Source organism: Schistocerca piceifrons, chromosome 5 (assembly GCF_021461385.2).
Source record: "Schistocerca piceifrons isolate TAMUIC-IGC-003096 chromosome 5, iqSchPice1.1, whole genome shotgun sequence".
Classification (NCBI taxonomy): domain Eukaryota; kingdom Metazoa; phylum Arthropoda; class Insecta; order Orthoptera; family Acrididae; genus Schistocerca; species Schistocerca piceifrons.
Window position 1 is genome coordinate 360,144,222 of NC_060142.1, and position 21,414 is coordinate 360,165,635.

At 47.9% G+C, this 21,414-nt stretch overlaps 1 protein-coding gene across 1 annotated transcript in view; it reads left to right on the top strand.

Annotated features, from left to right (window-relative positions):
• The window catches only part of LOC124798989 (dynein axonemal heavy chain 10), a 1,080,466-nt gene that overhangs the window by 857,351 nt on the left and 201,701 nt on the right, over positions 1-21,414 (top strand). The window contains exon 47 of the mRNA XM_047262526.1: positions 7,490-7,653. Within this exon, the coding sequence (XP_047118482.1) occupies positions 7,490-7,653 (164 nt within the window). The remainder of the gene's footprint in view (positions 1-7,489; positions 7,654-21,414) is intronic.

A 21,414-nucleotide genomic window follows, 5' to 3' on the forward strand; every position in this document is an offset into this window, starting at 1 on the left:
CCAGCATGATAGCCAGTCCACTGTGGTGGGGCTACCATGTACCCATTTAGTGGTAGCCCCCCGTCAACACAGGAATTGCACTGCTGGCGCCTGACCTACTGACTCGCCACACATGCCAAGAAATAGATGCCCATCTTCTTGGAGCATCAGAAGTCCCAGTGATGGCCATTGTGCCAGGTGGTCTTTGCTGTGGCTGGGTAGTGCCCGTGGGGGGATCCACTGATCGGAGTGGATGGCATAGGGGCAAATGATCTGCAATGAAGCGGATAAAGTCATCTATTGCTGTGGACCAAATGACCCCAGCGGTCTCTAAGAAAGGGAAGGTAGAATAAAATACTGTGACAAATGACCCCAAGTCATTCCCCTCCCTAGCAACACAATGGGAGGAACGTAGGGCTACAGAATGAAGAGAGCCATATTCACCTTGTGCAGCAGATCTGATGGGAACTCCTTTCTGGATATGAAGCCTCTGTTTTTTGTTGAGCATGTGGAGGATAAGTTTGGAGAAGTGACAGAATTGTCCAAAATGCACAATGGGTCAGTCCTCATTCAGACAGCATCCCCAGCCCAGTTGCGGGCATTACTCACCTGTGAAAAACTGGGTGGTATTCCTGTATCACTCACTCCCCATAAAAGTCTCAACATGGTCCAGGGAATTATTCCTCATCATGACCTGTTGCAGTCTGACAATGAGATAATTCCAATTTAGAATGATGGAGTATTCAGCACATCTATAGGGGGCCTAAGGACAATAGGATTGCCATCGGTTCCTTCATCTTGGCTTTTGAGTGTGATTCGTTACCTGAAAAGGTCAAGGTGATGGTATACCAATATGATGTCAAACTTTATGTCCCACCCCCTAAGCAGTGCATTAAGTGCTGGAAATTCAGACAAATGTCTCCTGGTGCAATTCCAGCACCACATGTAGAGACAACGGACAGTCACTGCATCTGAATACTCCATGTGTGCCGGCTGCGGTGGCCAAGCGGTTCTAGGCACTTCAGTCCAGAACCACGCGACTGCTATGGTCACAGGTTCGAATCCTGCCTCGGGTATGGATGTGTGTGATGTCCTTAGGTTAGTTAGGTTTAAGTAGTTCTAAGTTCTAGGGGACTGATGACCACAGATGATAAGTCCCATAGTGCTCAGAGCCATTTGAACCAACTCCATGTGCGCCTCCTCCCACATGTGTCAACTGTGGAGTGCACTAATCCCCTGCTCACCATACTGCCTGGTAATCCAAAAGGAGCAGAAAATTCTTGAGTACAAGACCATAGATGGACTGTCTTACTGCGAGGCTAAGCTATAATACGAAAAGCTGAACCCTGTTCGAGTGCTATCTTCTTATGATGCTGCTATGACGGCATTGCCCTCCATGATGCCACTACATCCCTCATCTAAGCTTACTCCAGTGGGCCCCCCGGGCTGCCCATCTTCATTCCCCCTCCTGCTGGCTTCTTCTGTTGATTCCAAAGCCTCTACTTTGGGAGCACTGCCCCCTCCCCCCCAACTGCTGGGGACATTGTCCCCTGCCCCCAACTGGGGAAGCAACAGCCTCCTCCGGCTCCTCTCATGTGGAAGATGTGGAAGGGGTCCCTTGGGACTCTACCTTCCATAATCCCCCCTTGTGGTCAACTGGACACCAGCCAGTGCCTGAAAGAGCCACGGGCTGCTGGTCGAAGGGCTTCATGGTCTTCCTCTGTCCCTGAAGCTACTTCCGAGAAGCCCTCTCAGCAAGCCCCTAAAGAGCGGCAAGAAGCCAAACAAACAAAGCAGAGGTCTGTTAGAAAATGGGAGGCTGGAGTGTCCCCCACACTACCACTACCTAACAGGACGAAGTGGAGATTCTGGCATCCCCTGAGGACCTAGATCTCACTGATGCCTCAGATGCAATGGTACTGGCTGTGAATGCTCAACCGGTGGCGGCAGGTGACCCTTAGGCATTATCTTCCTCCTTGGTCCCTTAATGCCTCCCCAGAAGATAGGAAGCATCATTCTCCAATGGAATTGCAGCAGTTTTTTCTCCCACCTGGCTGAGATACGACTACTCTTAAGCATTACATCTGCTTTTTGCATTGCTCTTCAGGAAACCTGTTTTCCTGCGATGCTGACCTCCATCCTTTGTGGCTATTGGGGGTACTACAAAAACCATACTGACTGACTGTGACAGACAGGTGTCCTTACCTCTGTCTGTAGCAAACCTGTGCTCCTTCAAACACCATTACAAGCTGTGGCTGTTGGGGTGAGGACAATGCAGGAAGTTACCATCTGTAACACCTACCTCCCTCCAGACAGTGGAGTGCTGTACCATGTATTGGTTGCACTAATTTCGCAACTCCCCCCACCTTTTCTACTTCTGTGTGATTTTAATGCCTGTAACACTTTATGAGGTGGAACCAAGATTACTGGCTGTGGGAAAGATGTCGTGGTCCTACTAACTCAACACGACTTTTGTATCCTCAATTCAGGTGCCTCCACACATTTCATTGTAGCACAAGGCACATACTCAGTCATTGATCTCTCCATTTGCAGTCCTGGTCATCTCCCATATATGGAGAGCTCATGACAACTTGTGTGGTAGTCACCACTTTCCACTCTTCCTATTCCTCTCCCAACATTATTCATCTGGACTCTTGCCCAGGTGGGCTCTTACTAAAGCTGACTGGGCTGCTTTCAATGCTGCCACCACCGTTTAATTCTGTTTCATGGCAACTTCGATGAAGGAATCCACAGCATCATTACTACCTTTGTTGCTTCAGCTGAATCAGCAACCCCTCATTCCTCAGGTGCCTTGGTGGTCACTGGAAATTTCTGCAGCTGTTCAGGGCTGTAGGCAGGCCCTCCAATGTCGTCAGTGCCACCCATCCATGGAAAACCTCACTGCCTTCAAATGGCTCTATGCCCAGGTCTGCCTACTCATCGAACGACAGAAGAAAGAGTGTTGGGAATGATATGTCTCCACCACTGGAACACAAACCTCTCTTTCCCAGGTTTGGACCAAGCTCTGATGACTTTACGGATATCAGACTCCTACAGGTGTACCTGGAATTTCCACACATGGAGCTGTGTCTACTGATCCTGACATAATCGCAGAGGATCTTGATGAACATTATGCTTGCACCTCTGTGTCTGAGAATTACCACCCTGTCTCATCTCTTCAAACAGCAAGTGGAACAACAATGCCTATCTTTTGTTCCACACAACCCTGAGCCATATAATGCTCCCTTCAGTGAGTGGGAATTTTTCAGTGCTCTTGTCAACTGGGTCAAACCATATCCATTCTCAATCTGTCAGCAGATTACCAGCGCCACCTCCTTACCATCTTCAACTGCATCTGGACCAATGGCAAATTCCCATCACAGTGGTGAGAAAGTATCATCATTCCAATGCTAAAGCCTGGTAAGAACCCACTAGATCTGGATACCTATCATCCTATCTGCCTCAGCAACATGCTAAACGAGCTGCTCAAATGTATGGTGAGCCTGTGGTTGTGCTGGCTCCTTAAGTCTAGGGGCCTTCGCTCCACCACCGACAACTTGGTCCACCTGGAGTCTGCCATTGGATAAGCCTTTTCCTGGTGACACCACCTTATTTTCTCCTTTTTGACCTAAAAAAGGCCTGCGATACCACTTGCTGACACGACATCCTTGCTATTCTTCATGAGTGGAGTCTCTGGGGCTCGCTCCCAATTTTTACACTTAACTTCTTGTTGCTCCCCACTTTCAGAGTTCATGTTGGTGATTCCCACAGTTCATCCCATATCCAAGAGAATGGGGTCCCACTCTTTTTAATTGCTGCACTAGCAGTAATGTCCTCAGTATCTCTCTTCCTATATGCTGACGACTTTTGTATTTCCTTCTGCTCCTCTTCTATTGGCGTGACTGAATAGCACTTGCAGGGAGCCATACAAAAGGTGCAGGCATGTGCCCTTACTCACTGCTTTCAGTCTTTGGCCACCAGGACTTGCGTGATCCACTTCTGTCATCATCATACTCTTCGCCTCGTCCAGAACTTTACCTCGATGACCAACTACTTGATGTATTGGAGACTTACCACTTTTTGCGACTGGTCTTCGACAACCACTTAATTTGGCTTTCCCATCTTCATAATTTTAAGGAAAAGTGTTGGCAGCATCTTAATATTATTTGATGCCTGAGCCACACTGACTGGGCTGCTAGTCACCCTACACTGCTGCAGCAGTACAGAGACCTCATACAGTCACATACTGACTATGGGAGCCTGGTGTATGGTTCAGCATCACCCTCTTCACTGCAACTGCTAGACCCTATCCACCTCTCTCTTGTTCGGCTCATGATGGGAGCTTTCTGAATGAGCCCACTGAACAGCCTTCTCATGGAAGCTGGCGTTCCTCCATTGCATTTCCGGCAGAAACTGCTGCTTGCAAATTATATCACCCACATTCATAGCTCCCCTCACCATCCAAATAACTGTCTTTCCTAACATGGCGATCCATCTCTCACAATGGCGGCCCAGAACAGGGCATCCCCCTGCAGTCTGTGTCCATTCACTTCTTACTGAACTTGATATTTTCCTTCTACCGCCTTTCCTGTGGGTCAACTTCTGTACACCTCCATGGTCCATGTCTCAGCCACAACCTTGTCTTGACCTATTGCAAGACCCAAAAGGCTCAGTTCCAGCTCAGGCCCTCCGCTAGCAATTTTTCTCTATTCTTGGTGAGTTTCAGAGCTCAGAAATAGTCTACACCAATGGATCGATGGTTGATAGTCTTGTGGGCTCCACTTACGCTCACATTGGACATACTGAACAGCTCTCATTGCTGGCTGGTTGAGTGTTTTCACTGCAGAGTTGGTATCCATATATCATGCTCTTGAGTGTATGTGCTCCTGTCCCATGGAGACCTTCATCATCAGTAGTGACTTCGTCCAGTCATCTGTAGTGACTCCTCAACCAGTGCTTCCCTCTCCATCCTTTGCTACTGACTATCCAGGAATCTCTTAATGCCTTCAGCAACAGTGGATGTTCAGTGACATTCATTTGTACCCCAGGACATGTCAGGATACCAGGCAATGAACCTGTTTGACCACCTGGCCAAACGGGCTACCAGTAAACCAACTCTGGAGATTGGCCTGCTTGAGACTGATCTTCAATCGATCATCCACCACAAAGTTTTCATGATCTGGGATAATAAATGGCACACTCTCAGTACACCAAATAAACTATGTGTTATCAAGGAGACAACAAATGTGTGGTGGTCATCCACGCAAGCCACTCACAAGAACTCCATTGTCTTTGCTGGCTCCCCATCGGCCATACTTGGCTAACACGTGGTCACCTCCTCTGTCACCTGGACCTACCTTGGTGCTGCTGTGGCTCCCACATGACTGTCATCCACATCTTGTTGGTCTGCCCAATTTTAGCTGCTCTGTGATGGACTTGTGACCTTCCCAGCACCCTCCTTCTGGTTTTGGGTGACAATGCCTCAATAGCTGATGTTGTTTTACATTTTGTTTGTAAGGGGTTTTTTTATCACACAATCTAAGGGTTTGCATCTGGCCTTCTCTCCCAGGCTTCCAACATCCCTCCATTTTAACTCTTCCTCTTTCTTTGCTAATTGTTTGCCTTGGTATTCTTGTTGTTCCCATGTGTATTCATCTTGCCTTCTCCTTTAGGCTGGAGATTTTAGTGTGTTGCAGAGTGGCTGGCTCATCCTTTTTTATTCTTGTGATCAACAAGCATTGGCCATCTGCTACATTTTAACCCCTTCCACTTCTTTTCTTTCTAGTGTACATTTTCCCATTTCTGTTAGCTTCTGTCATTTTGTCTTTCAGTGTGATTCAAATTTAGTTTTATGCCTTTTACTTTCCCCAACTCCTTTTGGGATTGTTTTTAACTCCCTTTTGGTGAGCTTCTTTCATTTTCTCTTTCCATGTGGTTCCCTGTTATTTTTCTGCCCTTTTCCTTTCCCCAACTCCTTTTGTGAATTGTTATAGCTCAAACCTTATTAGCATGAAGAAAAAGGAACTGCTGACTCTGTACTTTGGTTCCTTTATACTCCAAACCAACCAATCACATCTGCATGTGCCACAGATGACACAAGTCTGTGCTACAGTAGATAGGATGCATATCTTGATATATCTAGCAGCAGAATATCATACTGCTATTGGTTTGACTGCTACAATGAAATTCTTGGATATTTTGGGTAGTACCTTGTATCTTACATGGACAGCGTTTATCTGACTATGGCACAGTCAACGTAAACTTATCCATGGCTATGAAGTTTATTTGGAGCAATCCATAAATCGATTGCTTAGTGCCTCTATTAGTTTTGACACTCTAGGCAATATCAATAGCTTGTAAACATTTCTTGGCTATGGGCTGTGTCAAAGCATGCAAGGAGACATTTCCTTGAGGCTTGTACAGTACTTCTGAGTGAGCGTCAGTGGGATGTTGTTTCGTTTGGTGAAACTAATGGTGAAGAATTATTTATGGACTATTGATACTGTCAACACAGTCAAAACTAGTATGATAAAAATGGTTTATCTGAACTATACATGAAATAAACTTTATAGAAGGAAGTAATAAGCACGCTGATGCTCTATGCCAGTGACATAATAAATGTGAAAAATTGATCTTTGAGTCTTTATGAAATCCTTGTACAACTGTTTAATGTTAAAACTTTCATTCTGACATGTAATGACCTGTCTCAGTAAGCCATAGAGAGGAGTTAGGCTTGGTTGCTACACATCTTGAAGGCGCATGGTAATTCCAAACTGCTGATCTGCTTGCTAACTGTTGAGTCCACAACCAAGTCTGGAAGTATGGTGGCTGCCCATGTGTTGATGCATTGTACAGCCAGTGCTCAATATAACTAGTGGTATTTCAGATGAATCAGGGGTTCTGTGCACTGATCTGTATGTAGCTGGCACAATTATTTTTCTGATAGGCCATGTAACATGTTAACTGTCTTTCTGAGGTAGCTCCCTTTTCCGTTTTCTGATACTGATGATGATATTTGTGCCCAGGAGTGAAGATAGAGTGACTTGCTGCTGAATCCAGATCATGAAGATATCTTCTTTTATATTTGTATGGGTTAAATGTCTTAAAATAAAATACTTTGTCTTAACTTGTAATTCAAATTCATCTATTTTTTATTAAAATATAACCATATTTTGAATATATTTTTCCCTTTATTTGCACTAGTTATAGTTTAAGGTCACAAAATGACCAGTTCTGACACACTCATGTCATGTTCTAGTCCATATAGTTAACTGTAAAAGAAGACTGAGAACACCATACTAAATATTTCAATATAAGGAGCTTTACATAAATGAATTCCCATTATTAATACAAGGAGCTTCATATGCATGAAGATCACATGTCATGATGCTTAAGATAATGTATAAATACAATTACATAGTGTGTGACAGTTAATGCTCTTTTTACTTTTTAATTTTGTTCAATATTTGCTCAGTCTAACATTTTAGCTACAAGACCATCTCACTTCCAGGTATTTTTGAGAAACATAAACTGCTTTTCTCATTTCAAATGACAACAAAACTACAACAGAGTGATGGGATAGTTAGCCAAATGCAACTTGACTTCTTTATCAAGGGCAGTGTCAGCCTGGAGAAATCAGCAAGAGCATGTCCTGCATCTTGGCTTCCTTCTCAGGTTTTCACATTCATAATTACTATTTTTCTATTTGTATATCGCTTTAATATGCGTAGTTATTTTTTCATGACTCTTTACAGTAGATGTAGGGGGGCATTCTTTGAGTTAAATAGTGAAGATCATGAATACCATGAATCTATGCCTTATTACCTACCGGTACTGGGTGGAGATACATCAGAGAACGTGCTCAGTGGAGACTGGTTCAAAGATTGTCCTGCGGCAGAGCCATTGCACAGGCCAAAGAGTTTCCTCATACATCACACAATTGCTGCTAAGTCACCAGAGAGGACCCCCCCCCTCTTCCCTCCCCTCACTGTGCAGAATGTTGTTGGTGTGGTTCATGTTACTTCCAGACATATCAGTGACGTTGAACAGGGTCCATGTTGATCTGAGTCTGTTGACCTTAAATGTAGTCATGTTTCCATGCAGTAAAATGTCAAAGGTGTTGTCACTTCATCTAATCACTTTATGTGGACCAGAGTAGGGTGGGCGTAATGCCAATTAGACAGTATTATCTTGAAGCGTGATGTGGGTCCAGTACTGCAGAACTTTATGGATGAAGATTTTCTGAGAGTCATGCACCTGTAGGATCAGAATCTTAAGGTGCACGATGTGTTGTGTGACTCTCTGGATGAGCTGCTGTACTTCTCTATCTGCAGGCAATTAGGACAGTTCTGTGAAGTCTGTCAGAAGAATGAATGGTTCCTTATAAAGGATTTCCATCAGAGATGTGTGGAGTTCTTTATAAGTTGAACATGCACCTAAAACAACCTATGGCAGGGAGTCTGTGCATAACCCTCCATGACAAATGAGACCTGATTTAAGCGTATGATGCCAGCACTCTACCAGTCCATTCTTTTGTGGATGGTAAGCAGTTGTTTGGAAGATGAATACTGCATTAGCAACAAGAGTTCAGGAAAAAGTGCTGACATGAATTTCCTACCGTGATCTCTCATTATTGCAGCAGGGCAGCCAAATAGGGAAATCCATAGATTGTTAAATGCATTTGCAGAGTTCTCGACAGTGATGTTCGGAAGTAGTATAGCCGTGACCCAGCATTACTCTGTTGATCACTGACAGAATATATTGGTAAGCATTTAAATCAAGGGGAGGTCCAATAAGGTCTAAGTGGGCTTGCTGAAAATGGCCCTTGGGGATAGAAAAATGGCCTTGTTTAGGTTGTGCATGGCATCCTGTTTTAGAGCATGGCAGGCATTACAAGATTGCATCCAAGATTTACAGTCTTCCTTGGCATTTGGCCATACAGAATGGTCTGTGACAAGCTTCATTGTTGGTCAGATCCCAGGGTGTGATAGCCCATTAAGTTATCAAAAATAGCTTGCCTCATGGCGAATGATACTAGTGGATGAAGGCAGATTGGTGAAACATAACATAGTACTTGTATTGAAGAGCCAGTAATATCATGGCATTTCATGCACAATCCCACTGTGTTGTTGTGCAGTGCAATGGTAATGTTGTTATGTCATATAACCACATGTCTCACTTCTTCTTGCTGTACTGATGAAAGATGTTTGTGGAGAAACGATTTTAATTTAGTAAGAGCAGCCATTACCTGCAGGGGGAGTGACTGCTAAAACTTAAGTTTTTGATAACAGCCACAAGTCATGCTTTGTATTTTTTATTTACCAGTTTTGCTCTTCAAATGAACAAGAGCATCATCAGAATATATACTGTAAATGATACAAATTGAGATAATACAGAAAACTTGCATTGACATTATATAAAGTACATATTCTACTTCCAGTATGATGACTTACATTTAAAGTTGGCTGACAGCATTAAAGATTGCATTTAATGTTGTCTGACAGCCCTAAAGATTAAACTGGCTGTACAATAGTACTTAAACTTACATTTAAAGAAAATTTGAAGTACAGTAGTAAATGTTGACATTGACAGTGCCAGAGATTAAACTGACTTTACAACAGTAGTCGTAACATCCATGGTACAGTGCATCCAAAGATAATTTACAACTATAGGAAACAAAATTTACATTTTGATCACCTCTTTTATTGGCCTTTGTATAGCTATCTCATATCTTTACGTATGTGCTTATCTTTCAAAAAACAAGCAACCAAAATATACCTGTCATATTATCCTAACAGAAATATTTTTAAAAACAATAGTTTTGAATGGATTTTGGTAGACTTTTATAAATATGTATTTTTTTATAATGAATTTTGAAAGATATTTTAATTTTTACATATGTACTCATATTTTGTGAAAGATAAAAAGATATGTAAAGATATGAGATGTCTATGCAAATGCCCATAAAAGAGGCAACTAAAATGTAAATTTCATTTTGTGTAGTTGTAAATTATCTTTGGATACACTATTCCATGTGTGTTACAAGTGCATTGTACAGTCAATTTAATCTTTGGTGTTGTCAATGTCATCATTTACTTATGCACTGTAAATGTAGGTTTAAGTATGATAGTACAACCAGTTTAATCTTTTTTAGAGCTGTCAGACAACTTTAAATGCAATCTTTAATTCTGTCAGCCAACTTTAAATGTAAGTCACAATACTGGAAGTAGAATATGTACTTTATGTAATGTCAATGCAAGTTTTCCATATTATCTCAGTTTGTATCTTTTACAGTGTATGTTCTGATGCCACCTTTGCTTATTTGCAGAGCAAAACCACTATATAAAAACACAGAGTGTAACTTGTGGCTGTTCGGAAAACTTACTTTATGATTTTAATTAGTTGTGTAGGAAGAACAACCCACTGTCTGTGCATTTTTTGGATTTATGTACAGGTATGGAGGGTGAAATGGGAGCACAATATATTCACATGATGCAACAATGAATGAGTGTCTTTCCTTAAGCTGGAGAATTTGTGTCCACTTTTCAATCACACTTTGTGGATGCTGTGGTTTCCAGAGAAAAAGAGGCCTGATGGCAATGGTCTAGCCCTAGAACAAATGAAGCTATATTATATAATCTCTTACTTACTTACTATCTGTCATCTGATGACTATCATGTCTAGACTGGCTATGGGGATATTGTAAATGAGAGATCTGTTCATTTGATGTTATTGTGGTTTTTGAGAAACATTAAATACAGATCAGTTCTTAAAAAAAGTGGTTACATCATTTTGTAGCTGGTCACTAGAGAATGTGAGCTTAATATTCATTGTGCTGTGAGCATACTTCCCTGCTAATGCAATTGTAAGAGGTGCCTGGATGGCATGTCTACATTAAAAAATTGTATCGTGTCAAGAAATTGGTGTGATTTACGAAATATCTATGGCTGCAGTAGGTGACAACTGCTTTGGCACATTGCGATGCAGACAATATGCTGTCATGACAAACTAAAAGTCTGAGGAACGCAACCTGAGGCTGTCTCAGCTGACACTTACCATTGTTGATGGTGACACCTAGTTTGTGTAAAACATCAAAAACTATTGTCTGTTCATTATAAGAACTGTCGTGATGCCCCCCTGTGGGTTCGGGGGTTAGAATAGGCCCGCGGTATTCCTGCCTGTCGTAAGAGGCGACTAAAAGGAGTCTCAAATGTTTCAGCCTTATGTGATGGTCCCCTCTCGGGTTTGACCTCCATCTTTCTAAATTATTCCGAAGAGCGAGCCACTTGGGGAAGGGCGCCTTACATGGTGCATTGTATCCGTCGTGCAATTAGAACTTTAGCCGTCTTTCTCGTTGTTGCAATGGTGTCCCGCTTGTTTTTGATCTCTTGGGCGATTACCACGCTGCACTCTGCAGTGTTTCTTTTAACTGCGACGACGACCTTGGCCATTTTTGCACCTAAGATCCAGCACGGTAGCCAGTCCGTTGTGGTGGGGCCGCCATGTACCCTCTTGGTTGTAGCCCCCTGACAACACAGGGATCGCTCTACTGATGCCTGCGCCGTTAACTCCCCACGTATGCCATGGAGTAGATGCCCATCGCCCTGGGGCATCGGGACTCCCGGCAATGGCCATCCTGCCAGGTGGCCTTTGCTGTGGCTGGGTGGCGCCCGTGGGGAGGGCCCTTGGTCAGAGTAGGTGGCATCAGGGCGGATGACCCGCAATGAAGCGTGGTACATCATCTCTCGCTGGCGGCCAGCCGTCAGCAGTCTCTAAGCGTTCCAAAGCTCACTTTAAGGCTAATGTGTATGACCCCAAATCGTTCCCCTCCCTGGCCACACCATGGGAGGAACGAAAGGCTGTGAATGAGAGTGAAAGATACTCGCCCCGGTATCTCGTCTGTACCAGAGCTGACGGGGACTCGTTTGCGTCTGTGAAGCCTCAGTTCTTTGTCGAACATTTAGAGGACAAGAATGAGATTTTCACTCTGCAGCGGAGTGTACGCTGATATGAAACTTCCTGGCAGATTAAAACTGTGTGCCCGACCGAGACTCGAACTCGGGACCTTTGCCTTTCGCGGGCAAGTGCTCTACCATCTGAGCTACCGAAGCACGACTCACGCCCGGTACTCACAGCCTTACTTCTGCCAGTACCTCGTCTCCTACCTTCCAAACTTTACAGAAGCTCTCCTGCGAACCTAGCAGGACTAGCACTCCTGAAAGAAAGGATATTGCGGAGACATGGCTTAGCCACAGCCTGGGGGATGTTTCCAGAATGAGATTTTCACTCTGCAGCGGAGTGTACGCTGATATGAAACTTCCTGGCAGATTAAAACTGTGTGCCCGACCGAGACTCGAACTCGGGACCTTTGCCTTTCGCGGGCAAGTGCTCTACCATCTGAGCTACCGAAGCACGACTCACGCCCGGCACTCACAGCCTTACTTCTGCCAGTACCTCGTCTCCTACCTTCCAAACTTTACAGAAGCTCTCCTGCGAACCTAGCAGGACTAGCACTCCTGAAAGAAAGGATATTGCGGAGACATGGCTTAGCCACAGCCTGGGGGATGTTTCCAGAATGAGATTTTCACTCTGCAGCGGAGTGTACGCTGATATGAAACTTCCTGGCAGATTAAAACTGTGTGCCCGACCGAGACTCGAACTCGGGACCTTTGCCTTTCGCGGGCAAGTGCTCTACCATCTGAGCTACCGAAGCACGACTCACGCCCGGTACTCACAGCCTTACTTCTGCCAGTACCTCGTCTCCTACCTTCCAAACTTTACAGAAGCTCTCCTGCGAACCTAGCAGGACTAGCACTCCTTTCTTTCAGCGTACACTCCGCTGCAGAGTGAAAATCTCATTCTGGAAACATCCCCCAGGCTGTGGCTAAGCCATGTCTCCGCAGGACTAGCACTCCTGAAAGAAAGGAGTGCTAGTCCTGCTAGGTTCGCAGGAGAGCTTCTGTAAAGTTTGGAAGGTAGGAGACGAGGTACTGGCAGAAGTAAGGCTGTGAGTACCGGGCGTGAGTCGTGCTTCGGTAGCTCAGATGGTAGAGCACTTGCCCGCGAAAGGCAAAGGTCCCGAGTTCGAGTCTCGGTCGGGCACACAGTTTTAATCTGCCAGGAAGTTTCATATCAGCGTACACTCCGCTGCAGAGTGAAAATCTCATTCTGGAAACATCCCCCAGGCTGTGGCTAAGCCATGTCTCCGCAATATCCTTTCTTTCAGGAGTGCTAGTCCTGCTAGGTTCACAGGAGAGCTTCTGTAAAGTTTGGAAGGTAGGAGACGAGGTACTGGCAGAAGTAAGGCTGTGAGTACCGGGCGTGAGTCGTGCTTCGGTAGCTCAGATGGTAGAGCACTTGCCCGCGAAAGGCAAAGGTCCCGAGTTCGAGTCTCGGTCGGGCACACAGTTTTAATCTGCCAGGAAGTTTCATATCAGCGTACACTCCGCTGCAGAGTGAAAATCTCATTCTGGAAACATCCCCCAGGCTGTGGCTAAGCCATGTCTCCGCAATATCCTTTCTTTCAGGAGTGCTAGTCCTGCTAGGTTCGCAGGAGAGCTTCTGTAAAGTTTGGAAGGTAGGAGACGAGGTACTGGCAGAAGTAAGGCTGTGAGTACCGGGCGTGAGTCGTGCTTCGGTAGCTCAGATGGTAGAGCACTTGCCCGCGAAAGGCAAAGGTCCCGAGTTCGAGTCTCGGTCGGGCACACAGTTTTAATCTGCCAGGAAGTTTCATATCAGCGTACACTCCGCTGCAGAGTGAAAATCTCATTCTGGAAACATCCCCCAGGCTGTGGCTAAGCCATGTCTCCGCAATATCCTTTCTTTCAGGAGTGCTAGTCCTGCTAGGTTCGCAGGAGAGCTTCTGTAAAGTTTGGAAGGTAGGAGACGAGGTACTGGCAGAAGTAAGGCTGTGAGTACCGGGCGTGAGTCGTGCTTCGGTAGCTCAGATGGTAGAGCACTTGCCCGCGAAAGGCAAGGTCCCGAGTTCGAGTCTCGGTCGGGCACACAGTTTTAATCTGCCAGGAAGTTTCATATCAGCGTACACTCCGCTGCAGAGTGAAAATCTCATTCTGGAAACATCCCCCAGGCTGTGGCTAAGCCATGTCTCCGCAATATCCTTTCTTTCAGGAGTGCTAGTCCTGCTAGGTTCGCAGGAGAGCTTCTGTAAAGTTTGGAAGGTAGGAGACGAGGTACTGGCAGAAGTAAGGCTGTGAGTACCGGGCGTGAGTCGTGCTTCGGTAGCTCAGATGGTAGAGCACTTGCCCGCGAAAGGCAAAGGTCCCGAGTTCGAGTCTCGGTCGGGCACACAGTTTTAATCTGCCAGGAAGTTTCATATCAGCGTACACTCCGCTGCAGAGTGAAAATCTCATTCTGGAAACATCCCCCAGGCTGTGGCTAAGCCATGTCTCCGCAATATCCTTTCTTTCAGGAGTGCTAGTCCTGCTAGGTTCGCAGGAGAGCTTCTGTAAAGTTTGGAAGGTAGGAGACGAGGTACTGGCAGAAGTAAGGCTGTGAGTACCGGGCGTGAGTCGTGCTTCGGTAGCTCAGATGGTAGAGCACTTGCCCGTGAAAGGCAAAGGTCCCGAGTTCGAGTCTCGGTCGGGCACACAGTTTTAATCTGCCAGGAAGTTTCATATCAGCGTACACTCCGCTGCAGAGTGAAAATCTCATTCTGGAAACATCCCCCAGGCTGTGGCTAAGCCATGTCTCCGCAATATCCTTTCTTTCAGGAGTGCTAGTCCTGCTAGGTTCGCAGGAGAGCTTCTGTAAAGTTTGGAAGGTAGGAGACGAGGTACTGGCAGAAGTAAGGCTGTGAGTACCGGGCGTGAGTCGTGCTTCGGTAGCTCAGATGGTAGAGCACTTGCCCGCGAAAGGCAAAGGTCCCGAGTTCGAGTCTCGGTCGGGCACACAGTTTTAATCTGCCAGGAAGTTTCATATCAGCGTACACTCCGCTGCAGAGTGAAAATCTCATTCTGGAAACATCCCCCAGGCTGTGGCTAAGCCATGTCTCCGCAATATCCTTTCTTTCAGGAGTGCTAGTCCTGCTAGGTTCGCAGGAGAGCTTCTGTAAAGTTTGGAAGGTAGGAGACGAGGTACTGGCAGAAGTAAGGCTGTGAGTACCGGGCGTGAGTCGTGCTTCGGTAGCTCAGATGGTAGAGCACTTGCCCGCGAAAGGCAAAGGTCCCGAGTTCGAGTCTCGGTCGGGCACACAGTTTTAATCTGCCAGGAAGTTTCATATCAGTGTACACTCCGCTGCAGAGTGAAAATCTCATTCTGGAAACATCCCCCAGGCTGTGGCTAAGCCATGTCTCCGCAATATCCTTTCTTTCAGGAGTGCTAGTCCTGCTAGGTTCGCAGGAGAGCTTCTGTAAAGTTTGGAAGGTAGGAGACGAGGTACTGGCAGAAGTAAGGCTGTGAGTACCGGGCGTGAGTCGTGCTTCGGTAGCTCAGATGGTAGAGCACTTGCCCGCGAAAGGCAAAGGTCCCGAGTTCGAGTCTCGGTCGGGCACACAGTTTTAATCTGCCAGGAAGTTTCATATTTAGAGGACAAGTTCGGGGAGGTGGAGGGCTTGTCCAAGATGCGGTCTGGATCGGTGTTGATAAAAACGGCATCCTCTGCCCAGTCACGAGCCTTGCTGGCTTGTACGAAGTTGGGGGATGTGTCTGTTACTATCACCCCACATAACAGCTTAAATATGGTCCAGGGAATTATTTTTCACCGCGATCTCCTTTTACAGTCCGATGACGAGCTGCGCGCCAACTTGGAGCGCCGAGGTGTCCATTTCGTCCGGCGCGTCCACCGGGGTCCGAGGGATCGTCAAGTTGCCACCGGTGCCTTCATCTTGGCCTTCGAGGGTGACACGTTACCTGAGAAGGTCAAGGTGATGGTATACCGTTGTGATGTCAAGCCGTATATCGCTCCCCCGATGCGGTGCTTCAAGTGTTGGAAGTTCGGCCACATGTCTTCACGCTGTGCTTCCGACCTCGTCTGTCGCGATTGCGGTCGACCTTCCTATCCTGATCATCCCTATGCGCCGCCTCCAATCTGTGTGAACTGTGGTGCGCACCATCCGCCTTGCTCGCCAGACTGTCCGATTCTGCAGAAGGAGCGGAAGATCATGGAAATCAAGACTCTCGACCGCCTGACGTACACTGAGGCGAAGCGGAAATATGATCGGCTTCATCCAGTGTGCATGACAGCTTCTTATGCCGCAACTGTCACTCCTTCTACAATTCCATCCACTCCAGTCAGCTCTCAGAGTCGAAGTCCCACACCTGCCCCCTTGATGGTGGGGGGCACTAAACCTCCTGTTGCTCCTGCTCCATCTACTTCAGGAGCAACACCCCCCCAACCATCGGGGACATCAGTCCCCCCTTCCCAGCCGGAGAAGCATAAGACTTCTTCGGCTACTCTCGTAAGGAAGGGGTCCCTTGGGGACCTCCCTTCGCACGTTCCGACCGGTTCCAAAGCCGACAGCCACAAGTGGCTCAAACAACCGCCAGTCCCTGGTCGTCGGGACACACGGTCATCGTCTGTCCCTGAGACTGACCCAGTGACGCCCTCCCAGCCTGAACCACCCAAGGCGCAGTGCGAGAAGCAGAAGAAGAAGAAACTCCCCAAGGCTACCGACATTGCGGTGGCACCCATTCCACCGCTTCCTACAAGCTCTGTGTCTGAGGATGAGGTGGAGATTCTGGCGTCCACTGAGAACATGGATCTCGCCAGTCCCTCAGATGCAATAGATAGCTGTTGTCCAGGTGGTGACTCAGTAGCAGCAGGGGCCCCGGAGGCGTAATCTGCCTCCCCAATCCCTTCACGCCTTTCCCATCCATGGCTAATACCATCCTCCAGTGGAACTGCAGCGGTTTCTTCCACCATCTAGCTGAGCTCCGTCAACTTATCAGCCGTCATCCTTTCCTTTGCATTGCTCTGCAGGAAACTTGGTTTCCAGCAATGCGAACCCCTGCCCTGCGTGGCTATCGGGGTTATTTTAAGAACTGGGCAGCTTATGAAAGGAATTTCTGGTGGCGTCTGCATATATGTCCTTAACTCTCTTCACAGCGAGTTTGTACCTCTACAAACAGCTTTAGAGGCTGTCGCTGTTCGGGTGTGGACGCCACAGGCTATTACCGTCTGCAGTATTTACCTTCCACCTGATGGTGCTGTCGCGCAGCATATCCTGGCTGCTCTGATAGCCCAACTGCCGCCACCTTTTTTGCTGCTGGGCGATTTCAATGCCCACAACCCTCTATGGGGTGGGACTGTCTCCGATGACCACGGTCGGGCCGTGGAGCATGTGTTGGCTCAGCTTGACCTTAGCCTCTTGAACACCGGTGCTCCCACGCATTTCAGTGTGGCCCATGGCTCGTTCTCGGCCATCGATCTCTCTATTTGCAGCCCTGGACTTGTCCCATCCCTCCACTGGAGAGTGCATCCTGACCTGTGTGGTAGTGACCATTTTCCCATCTATTTGTCACTGCCCCAGTGTCATTCTTCTGGGCGCTTGCCCCGCTGGGCTCTCCACAGGGCTGACTGGCCAGCTTTTACTTCCGCTGCAACCATTGAGTCTCCCCCACAGGGGGACATTGACGAGGTGGTGCGTGTTTTAACCACGCCCATCATTTCAGCGGCCGAGGCTGCCATCCCCCGTTCTTCTGACCACCCTCGGAGGAGGGCTGTACCCTGGTGGTCGCCGGAGGTTGCTGAGGCTATTCGCGACCGTCGGCGGGCTCTCCAGCATCATAGGCGGCACCCGTCTCTTGAGACCCTCATCACCTTTAAGAGGCTCCGTGCCTTCGCCCGTCGTCTTATTGCACGGCGTAAGCAGGAGTGCTGGGAGAGGTATGTCTCATCCTTGGGCTCCCATGTCTCCCCCTCGCTCGTGTGGTCCCGGATCCGGCGGATTTACGGATACCAGACCCCTATGGGTGTCCCTGGGCTCTCCTTGGACGGCGCTGTCTGCACGGACGCTGCCGCCATTGCTGAACGGCTTGCCGCGCACTTTGCTCAGAGCTCTGCGACTGCATCCTATCCCCCCGCCTTTCGCTCTCTAAAGCAGCGAGCCGAGCGGACGCCATTCTCATTCCACACGCGTCATTCTGAAACATACAATGCTCCTTTCAGCGAGAGGGAATTCCTCGCTGCCCTCGCCGATTGCCCTGATACAGCACCAGGCCCAGACTGCATCCACGCGCAGATGCTGAAGCATCTCTCCAGGGACTGCCAGAGACACATTCTCGCGATATTTAATCGCATTTGGAGCGAAGGCGTGTTCCCGTCGCAATGGCGAGAGGGTGTTATTGTCCCCATCTTGAAGCCCGGTGCGGACCCACTGGCGGTGGACAGCTATCGTCCCATTACCCTCACCAACGTTTTGTGCAAATTGCTCAAACGCATGGTGGGGCGGCGTTTGTGTTGGGTCCTTGAGTCACGCGGTCTCCTCGCTCCATCCCAGGGTGGCTTCCGTCGGGGCCGGTCTGCCACGGACAATTTGGTGCAGCTGGAATCTGCAGTCCGTATGGCCTTTGCCCGACGTCAGCATCTCGTTGCTGTATTTTTCGATCTGCGGAAGGCGTATGACACCACATGCGGCATCACATCCTCGCCATGTTGCATGAGTGGGGTCTTCGTGGTCGGCTCCCGGCTTTTCTTCAAACCTTTTTATTGCGCCGCTCTTTCCGGGTGCAAGTCGGTGCCACCTCTAGTTCATCTTATATACAGGAAAATGGGGTCCCGCAGGGCTCAGTGTTGAGCGTCTCCTTATTTCTAGTGCCCATTAATGGTCTGGCTGCAGCAGTGGGGTCGTCGGTGTCTCCTTCTTTGTATGCCGACGACTTCTGCATCTCATTTAGCTCCACGACTACGGGAGTCGCCAACCGCAGGCTGCAAGTCGCCGTTCGCAAGGCAGCATCATGGGCTCTGACTCATGGTTTTCAGTTCTCTGCAGCCAAGACTCGAGTTATGCACTTCTGCAGGCGTCGGACGGTCCACCCTCATCCTGAACTTTACCTCGGCGGCCACCTGCTTGAAGTGGTGGACACTTGCCGCTTCTTGGGACTCGTGTTTGAGGCCCGGCTCACATGGGTTCCTCATGTTATTCAGCTGAAGCAAAAATGCTGGCGGCACCTCAACGCCCTCCGCTGCCTTAGCCACACATCTTGGGGTGCAGATCGCTGCACGCTGCTGTGATTGTACAGAGCCTTTGTGCAGTCTCGGCTTGATTATGGGTGCCTGGCCTATGGGTCTGCATCACCCTCAGTGTTGAAGTTGTTAGACCCCATACACCACTGTGGGGTTCGGCTTGCAACTGACGCTTTTCGTACCAGCGCCGTAGATAGTCTACTGGTGGAGGCCGGGGTTCCCCCGCTGCGGATTCGCCGCCATCGACTGCTCGCCGACTATGCTGTCCACGTGCATTGCTCGCCAGACCATCCCAATCGTCGCCTGCTTTTCCCTGCCATGGTCCTCCATCTGCCCGAACGGCGACCTAGGTCTGGGCTTTCCGTAGCTGTCCGTGTCCAGTCCCTGCTGTCAGAACTGGGGTCATTCCCTCTTCTGCCTCCCTTCCAGGTCCGTACACCTACGCCTCCCTGGTGTTTGTCCCGGCCGTCCGTCCGTCTGGATTTGGCACAGGGACCTAAGGACTCGGTTCCGCCTGTGGCCCTCCGTCGCCGTTTTCTTGCGCTCCTCGAATCATTTCCGGGCTGTGAGCCTGTCTACACTGATGGTTCCCTGGTTGATGGTCGCACTGCCTACGCTATTGCTCACGCTGCCCATGTTGAGCAATGCTCTTTGCCGGCTGGCTGCAGTATTTTTACTGCAGAGCTGGTGGCCATCTTGCGCGCTCTTGAGCATATGCGTTTCTGCTCAGGTAGGTCCATCGTCATCTGCAGTGACTCCCTGAGCAGCCTTCAGGCCATCGACCGCTGCTGTCCCTCTTCTCCTATGGTGTCCTCTATTCAGGAGTCTGTTTCCGCCATTGCCCGTTCTGGACGTTCGGTGGTCTTGGTTTGGACGCCAGGTCATGTTGGCATCCCGGTGAACGAACATGTTGACAGGCTGGCCAAAGGGGCGCTCGATGCCCCAGCTTTGGAGATCGGCCTCACGGCTCCCGATCAGCAGCTGGTGTTGCGCCGTAAGGTGCTTGGGATGTGGTCTGCTGAGTGGCGAGGCTTGACAATGCCTAATAAACTGCGGGCTGTCAAGGAGACGACCGATGTGTGGCGCTCCTCCCTGCGGTCTTCTCGCAGGGACTCTGTTATCCTGTGTCAGCTCCGCATCGGCCATACATACCTGACGCACGGCCATCTTTTGCGTCAGGAGGATCCCCCCCCTGTGTCGGTTTGGGTCCCGGCTGACGGTCGCCCACATTTTATTGGAGTGTCCCCGACTGCGCGCCCTTCTGCAGTCTTTTAATTTCCCGGGCACCTTGCCTTTGATTTTAAGCGACAATGCCTCCATGGCTGACAATGTTTTACATTTTATCCGTGGTAGTCCTTTTTATGGATCCATTTAGGGGGGTCCTGCACTTTTCCGTTTCTGTGTCTTTTGTCCTCGCGTCTCTCTATATTTGTTGCTGTTTTGGTGTCTCATCAGATGGTTGACTCTTTCCCTTTTTTGTTGTCGTGGTCAGTCAACCAGTCTCCGGCCATCTTCTTTTCTTCTATTTCTTTCTGTCTGGTGTTCGTCTGTACTCTTCTTTTCTGTAGTGTTCGTTGCCTAATTTGTGTTCTTTAGCACCTGGGGGGGGGGGGGGGGGCAGTCTCCTTCCCCTTTGGGTTTTATCTGCTCTGCGACTTTGTCTCGCTTGTTTTTGGAATGGGGGACTGATGACCTTAGCTGTTTAGTCCCCCTTAAACATCCCAACAACCACCACCACCACTGTCGTGATGTAAACATCACACTGCGTATTCTTCCACGTTTGCTATTACCTCATTGGATTTTATTTCCCATGGAAATTCAGCTGTGTATAGTCAGGTGCAATACTAACCTTATATTTTATGAGGCAGCATAGTTCACCTGCACTACTGAGTGAAGATAACACTATGCATGATGCTTTACTGGTGCATTTTAATAGCGAAGTCAGTCCATCAAGTTCACAGTGATGTGAACAACTGTGAATAATCTTGTGGAAGCTTATTCAACATTCCACAACTGAATGGTACTATTGCTTTGTTTAATCTGATCTGTTTCCAATTGCTCTGTTTTAACATTTCTTATATGGAGGTATTTAAAAATGCTGGAACACTAAAATAATTCATGTCAAAAGAATAAAAATAAAGTATTCAGAAGCAGATTAGACCAAACATTACACCTTCAGATAATTAATAAAATCAACAAACAACAGACAGATAATAAAACTTAAAATGCCATTTGAATTTTAAAAGGCATTATTTAATATATAGTAATCCTCTGGTAACATGTTTCTTAAGGGT